At 34.6% G+C, this 7,980-nt stretch overlaps 1 protein-coding gene across 1 annotated transcript; it reads right to left on the bottom strand.

Annotated features, from left to right (window-relative positions):
* Nucleotides 1–4,296: 4,296 nt before the first annotated feature.
* Nucleotides 4,297–7,182, bottom strand: LOC132276497 (SPX domain-containing protein 3). Its single transcript, XM_059777935.1, has 3 exons — nucleotides 6,670–7,182; nucleotides 5,025–5,190; nucleotides 4,297–4,896 (listed from the first exon to the last, which is right to left on the bottom strand). The coding sequence occupies exons 1-3, from the start codon at nucleotides 6,913–6,915 to the stop codon at nucleotides 4,523–4,525; spliced, it is 786 nt and encodes a 261-aa protein (XP_059633918.1). The 5' UTR covers nucleotides 6,916–7,182; the 3' UTR covers nucleotides 4,297–4,522.
* Between the last annotated feature and the right edge of the window lie 798 nt (nucleotides 7,183–7,980).

Genomic DNA, 7,980 nt, shown 5'->3' with positions numbered 1-7,980 from the left:
TTCCATACATGTCTTCAGTTCATCCAGAATTAAGCAAAAAGATAGACTTAATGCTGACACATGAAAACTAATGGTACCCCTTTGTTCCCTTGGCATCTGCAAGTTCTATCTAATCATCTTAAGTGGAACTATAACAGAAACAAAGATGTAGGAACTGCAAATAATTAGAATCATCACCACAGGGTGTGATATATCACAAAAGATAAAGAAAAAAGAACAAATGATTTGGTTCTTAAGTTCTTTTTAATAGATAAAAGAGAATCGTTCAAATGCGTCAAAGTTAACACAACCAGTGCAACCTGAATTATACACACGACTATACAAAAGTATAACTCGTATCAGCCTGATAAACTTATACAAGAATCAGTATAAACTAAGGATCTTCCATTTGTCCAAAAGAAGAAAGGAGCTTAATATCAAAGGAATGTCTTCTCCTCTCCTTCCCAAGGCACCACCAGCAATATAAAAGGCCCTCACTCTAAACACTCTACAATTGTAAAAGGCCATAAAAACAAATTTGAGGCGTAACCCATTGAAATCCAAACACGGAAAAGAGAAGACACATATATAAATCTCTAAACATTAGACAATGCAACATCATATGACTCACTAAGTCAGCATCACTTTACAAGTAATAGCAATTAACAATAAGTTTCCTCTTATTTATCAAATTGTTTACGGTAAGAATCTTTACAAACTCAATTGTCCTAGAAAAGGCTATATTATGGGAAATTTAGTAGCCCGATGACTTTCCATGGAAAATCAGGAAGGCCTCCACCTCTCAAGTCTCAACACCCAATGGAATGACCTTCCCATTCCCAACAGCACCATCTTAAGAAGTCCTAAGCCCTCTTATTAATAATACTGTAATAATCTAGAGTAAAATATCATGGTCATAGATTCATAAAAAACTTTGTAATAAATATGCAGAAGTTAATTGCTTTTGTTACAAACATACTGACTTAATTGTTTACTAATAAAATTAAAATACTGACTTAATTGCCCACTGCGTTAACTAAAACTAGCTGAAGAATGAAGAATCAACATCTTAAGAGTTAAGACACACAAGCATGCATATATATATATATATATATATATATATATATATATATATACACATTTTTATCAAGTAGTTATAGACAATCATACATTCATGTTGGTAGTAATGATGCTAGTGACTAGCTAGGTCATAAAGCTAACGGAGGTTAACTGAAATCACTATATAATAATGGAAAGGATCATACCTTTTTTCACCAATAGATCGAATTAATTACACACTACAGAAACAAAATACAGCTCTAGAATTCAACATATATTTATATACATATACATACATACATACATTTGGGGGGATTTCTCCAATGATTGTCCGCGACAAAGAGTGATCAGCGAAGACGACCATGACTGCAGACAGGCATAAAGTGAAACATGCAGTAAAGAGGGCAACAGAATTGAATTTTGGGCATTAATGAAGTAGGCACTAACCTCGCAAGCTCGCGATATAGATATAAAGTAGTACGGAGTGTATCAGATTAAAATTTTGAAACTACACACAAATGCCGCCCGTTGCTTCGAATTTACACATATGTATACGTGTGTGTATATATTCTTTCTATAATTGCCTGTACGCGGGACAGATGGATTACATGTATATTACGGTGGACTATAGAATGTTTTAAAAGGTGTGACACCCCTATCTACGGGAAAAAATAAAATGCAAAATGGCTTAAATTATCCTTCTATTTTCCTTTGTCATTTTTAATTAAGTCACCCTTTTATCCCCTTCATTTTTGTTATGCAAATACCATGAACAGTTGACGTTATAACTGGTTGCTTTCCTTTATTTCATTCACTCTCTTAACTAATAAGATCAGTTCTTTAATAAATAAATAAATAACTAATAATATAAGTTTTTATTTTTTATTTTATCCTCTTACTTTCTAAACATAATGTAAGCTTGCCTTATCAGTTTTTATTTATTTTTTATTTATTATCCTCCTACTTTCTAAACATAATGTAAGCTTGCCTTATTTAATTTATGTGATAAAATACCCCATATTTATGCCTTTTAATGGTCTGAAAATCATTTTTTAAATAATGCCTTTACATAATATAGAGTATAATATAAACATTTTATTTGTTTTGAAGAATGATAAAATAAAATAAAATAAATTATTCAATATTTTTTTTTAGGTGTGTTATATTTAATCAAAAAGTGTTAGAGGAGATAAAGTTTATACCCTTATCAAGTAATGTGCATGTCTAATGAAATTAGACATAGTGTTAGATTCCTTTTTATTATAAGGGTTAATTACATTCATACCCCCTGAGGTTTGCCTTATTGACAGCCAGATGAAAGATAGCCATTTTTTGAACAATGACACCCCCCGTCAGATTTTGCATCCAAACAATGCCTAAAAAGGAGTAAAATGTCTACATTACCCTTTAATACTTTATTCATATTTAATCTAAAATATCAGAACCATTAAATTACCGACATACCCTTTTTTTTTTAGGAAAAAAGAAAATTAACTATAGCTACCTACTTTCTCTCTCTAACCTCAATATCCTCAACCCACCGTCGCCATGACTCACATCTGCCACCGCCACAACCTCCACCCACAACCACCACCTCCACCCGGTTTTTTATTTTTCTCTCTCCACTCAACCGTCGGATCGCAATTCTCCTTGGTTAACGTTACTTCTTCGCCAATACGTCGTTTCTCACTGTAGATTTTACTCCATCCGATCAAGAAGAGCCCAATAAGTGTAACAACCCAGTTCTCTGTTTGTGTGTATATATATATATATATATTTTTTATTCACAAGGAGTTTAAAGGATTTGCGGCGACGAGAGGTGATGCACAGAGAGGAGGAAAGATGGTTGCTTCGATCCGACGAATATTCCGATCACCACCTATAGTCTTGTTGAGCCCGAAGATTGATGTTGGCTTGGAGAGTTCACTGTTCACGAATGCTACATCGTCATGCTCGCCGAATTCGTTGAACATATTGTTTCATCCCAATCGACACTCTCAAAATCCGGCGTGACGGCAATTTGGTTTTCATTACCATCTTCAACCCTCACTCTCCGGAGTTGACTAACCACCATCGACCCTAGGTATATTAGTTGGTGAGCACTGGTGTTGTTGGCGGTGACAGAGAAGGTTGCAGTAGCCACTTAGGGTTTCGGCATTTGTTGTTGACTACTTAGGGCTTTCAATTGCAATGGTCACTTTGGTGTTTGAGGATTTGCAAATCGTTGATCAGCGATTCAGGGTGATCGATGATCATCGATTTAGGGTGTTTTGCATTAGTGGGAGTTTTCAATGGGTTGCAGGGAATAGATGTTGAAATGATGAATAACGTGTTTTGGTGGTATAGATTACATGAGATTTTTTTTTTTAGGTAATCAAGGTGTCCAATCGATTATTAATGGAAAGGAGGTGGCCGACGTACTTTGGAGTGGTCATGTTTGGTGTTGTACATGGGGCTATAGTGGTTGTGGTGGTGTGCCACCAGTGGTCATGTTTGGTGTTTGACATGGGGTGCTATGCTGATGGCGGTTGTGGTGGTGTGCTGCTAGTGGAGATGGCAACCACTCTCTTCTTCTTCCCTTCCTCTCACCCTATGCTCTTTCTGTATATCTGTGTATATATATATATAAAAGGAGGGGATGATATATATAATTAAATGTATATAATATATATATCTGATAGGTAGTTTGGTAATTTAAAATTAGTGAGAAGGTTAAATCGGTAATTTTAATATTCTAATGGTTTAATTGACAAGTCAAAGGGCATTTTAGTCATTTGATAAATGTCAGAGTGTTTAGGTGTGCCTTTGTCAAAGTCAACAAACTTGAAGGGGTGTCATTGTTCAAAAAATGGTTATCTTTCATCTACCTGTTAATAGGATAAACCTCAGGGGGTGTGAGTGTAATTAACCCTTATTATAATTTATCCTTTGGGTCATAGCAAAACAAAAAACAAAAAAAAAATTATTAGGCAGAAAAAACTCAATCAGTAGAACTAATCCAAAATTTTCCTGATTGGATAGGATTAAACATTCCAATCGAATTTAAATTTCATCAATACGCATAAATTGGATTTAAGTCAAATCGATTCGAAGATTTGGTCACCCTAATTATAATTTTATCAGTTAAGTATGGGATTAATAAATAAAAAAAAACTTAATGATTAGCAATATGCAGTGATTTAGCGTTACGAGAACCTTAACAATTTTCCAAAAATAAGTTAGGATTCGAGCCTCCATGCAATCATCAACACATTCAACAAACCAAAACTGTAGCTCCCTATCATTTCATTAGTATCAAAGCAGACCTTTGACCTAATAGAACTTTCAAATCCACTTGTTTACCATCTAAAGAAGCAGAAAGAGAAAATGGCATAATAATTTGAAATTGTTGCATAAACTCTCTAGCCAAAAAAAAAAACACAGTGTGATTCACCAACTACACGGTTCTTAATTAATATATGTATTTATTCATAATTCCTATATATCAAAGTATGGGTATGGGTGAGTTGAATTGCAAGGACTCAATAAGATCAGCAGAATCTGGAAAACTGAGAGGAGGCAAAGAGAAGTGACTATAAGTAGAGCTTCCTCTTCTAATTTCTTGCATGGTGAGTAGAGCTGCAACTGTATTCCTGAAGATTCCTTGTCTGACCACTGTCATTGCTTCTCTATCACCTTGGATCTTAATATCTTCGTCGTCAACGCCGAACACAACATCCATGGTGCTTTCACATTCTTTGACAAGCTTTGAAATCAGATCGGTAGTAAAGAATGGCTGCTCCAACACCTTCTGAATGAAGGGCAAGCGTAACAGCCCTCCCGTTCGCTTGTCATACTTCTTCAAGATCTTAGCCAACCCTAAAAATCCAAGACTTAATCTGATTTTTCATTCACTAACAAAACAACAAAATAATTTATTTTACTTCCAATTAAGCTTGTCGACTCTGACTACTTTTAGCCTCGATTAAAAATATATATATACCTACCTGTGTAATTAATGTTGCTATAGTTCACTAGGAGCACCATTTCACCGTGAAAATCGACGATTATTTTTCTGATCCTTCCCATCTCCTCTCTATAATCCGTCTCTGATGGCTGACTGCTATTTGGCTCCAATTTCTCAATCACTCTCTGGATCCTCTGTTGTATTTCCTGCATTATTTTATTAAATTAAATCTTTTTTAGCAGTGTAAATAATAATAATAATACTTATGCAGGATGTCTTTTGTGGAGAAATATGTTGATGATCTTTAGCACCCGACCAAACACACACATCTACTGCAAAGACCTTGCAAACGTTTTTGGTATTATTTCTTTTGTTCTAGTTTTAAAATTTTTTTAAAAGAAAATTATAAATTTTTTGAAACCCTTTGCTTTTAGACTGTGATCATTTTTTACCGACTTTAAAATTTTTAATTTGAGTCCCTCATATTCTGTTATAGGAAACCTTAGAAGCATTGAAAGGATCGGGCACTTCACATTGTGACTTGTATGGTTTTAAACTTTTAATTCTAAGCACAACCTTAAAAAATGTGTGACATTTTACAGGTCAAACAAAAGTGTTACTATAATGCTTATTGGAGGCTTCTTTGTTTGTACAAACATTTGCTGACTTCCTCCTCACACCATTGAGAGGTTTTTGTTTGGGTAACTAAGCTTTGAGAGGTTGTTTTATTGTAGTAACGTATAACTTTACTTGAAATTCTTGCTGAACATTGTTGTAATTAAAGTTACTCTTGTTTTCAAATAGTTTTGAAATTCCAAATTATTCCCTATGCTAAAATAATTCTCCAATTCTGAATTTGTTCATAAATTCGATAGCAACTTAATTGTCATCTTCGATAGCAACTTAATTGTCATCTATCTACACGTAAATAAAAATCCAAGACCATATGCTATCCTATTTCTTATCTATAATTATGGAATTATGAATTTGTTCCTTTTTTATTTTTTTGCGTGTCTAATTCGTTAACACATTCCTCACCTTTTATTTAACACCGCACACTTGTCTTCTTATTATCCAATTCAATCACAACGCTAAAATGATTCTCAAAACCTGAATTTGTTCTTTTATTCGTATATTCAGTAACAACTTAATTGTGATTTGAACAATTTTCACACAAATAAAAACTTAAGATCATGTATGGCTTGAAATGGAGCAGAATCATATGAATTCAGATTCACATCCATAATTTTATGTCATGATTTATATTCAAATCGGATCCTATTAACATAATCCATATTGGATCCTGTTGACATGATCCGTATACACGACCTATGTGATTTGAATCGGATCTCAAATAAAACCCAATTCTTTTCAATTTTCAAACAACTCACAAATCCAAAATTTGCTACTTATTTTGTTTCTTACATTGGACTTCGAGTAGGGCCCACATTTCTTGGTACTTCCAAGTCATTTTTGACAAGGTGTAAAACAAATACTCGTATTACTTACCCAACCAACAATTCTAGTCCAAACGTGAGTGAGTAATGATGATGGTATATAAGTAGTTGGCTAAGAGTAAACCAAACCTTATTTGCTCAATTAGTAATTTAGTATCCTTTTTGCCCATTGGATATATAACTTAATAACATTTTAAAAAAAAAAAAACAAGAATAATTAGAAGTCACCTTATGCCGGATAACGAAATCCTCTTCTTTCTCCATGAAAAAAGCATTAAATTTCTCAATCTCACTGTTCAACAAGTAAACAAACTCTGCCTCCGCCTTCCCAAAGTCCGGTGATCCGTTCAACGTCTGTGGAGCCGACGAAATTAGCCGAACAAGCTTCTTCAAATCCTTGTAGGACAAAAATTTGTCACCCCACCCGGGCAAGGTCTCTTGAATTTGTTGCTTCAACCTCTTTCCGAATTTCATTGTTCCCTAATTTTGAACTCAAATTGACAATAGTTAGACACTCATAAAACCAAGGCCATGATTTGAGAGAGAGAGAGAGAGAGTGTGTGTGTTTGTGTGTGTGTGTGTGTGTAAAAATGAAGAGAGAGTAAAATGAGTTGGGGGTGGTTTTAGTAGGGAAAGGATGGAATATTTTGAGAGCATATGCTTGGCGTGAGGGAGTGGCAGTTAAGAGAAAAGCATGAAAGAGCCGTTGAAGTAAGAGAATTCCCAGCATATTCGGTTACTATTGTCTCATTTTAGTCGTACTCGAGACCGAAGCTACCAAATGACTTTTCTATTGTAGTAGTTAATGGGGGAAAGTGGGTGGAATGGGGGCTATGTTGACATGTTGGTGAGAGACTAGGGGGCATTGGATGAATGGGTCCCATACACGTGTCATTGCCTTGATGGGGTGTGTTTGAGATTTGCATGTCATGATAGTCATGAATGGGATGATTCTTTGGAATCTCCTACGAATCTCCTCTTCTAAAATTGAAATAATATATAAATATGAGCTGGGGAGAGGCATTGGAAGAAACCAATTAAGGGAATATGTGATTTTTCAACTTTTAGGCAGCTCTATTGTTCCCCAGTAGAACCCAACCAGCTCATCAATGTGTGACCTTGTGTGTTGTGTTGACTCATTTTGTTGCCCAATTAAATGGAAATTTGAATATTTCACTGTAGGTGGAGTGATCTCTAGGTTTACTCGGTTTCGTAAAATTCACTCATTTTAAGAAAATAAAAATCTCCGATTTATAAGGCTTATATCCTAAAATGTGCAGTGCATGACAAGAGAGAATCCAAGTTCTTAGAATGAATGACTAAGATAATGTTGTCGTCTTTGGTTTAGTTAGAGGAGTCTCATTGTGTTAGGAAATTAAAAAAATGATTCTTAAACGCGTTTTTTTAATAATTTTTTTTTGTTTGACTTAGATGGGTTGAACCTAATGCAACCTCAAAAATGTCGAAGTTCAACACAGAATACTGATGATGAGTTAATCTAAAGAGATTCAGACACACATTTGGGAGATGATTTCTTCT

The sequence above is a fragment of the Cornus florida genome, unplaced genomic scaffold (assembly GCF_030987335.1).
Source record: "Cornus florida cultivar Cherokee Brave unplaced genomic scaffold, ASM3098733v1 CherokeeBrave_3.0.0_Hap2_Chr10, whole genome shotgun sequence".
Taxonomy (NCBI): domain Eukaryota; kingdom Viridiplantae; phylum Streptophyta; class Magnoliopsida; order Cornales; family Cornaceae; genus Cornus; species Cornus florida.
Note: the sequence above shows the minus strand (reverse complement) of the source record. Positions and strands in the feature narration are given on the sequence as shown.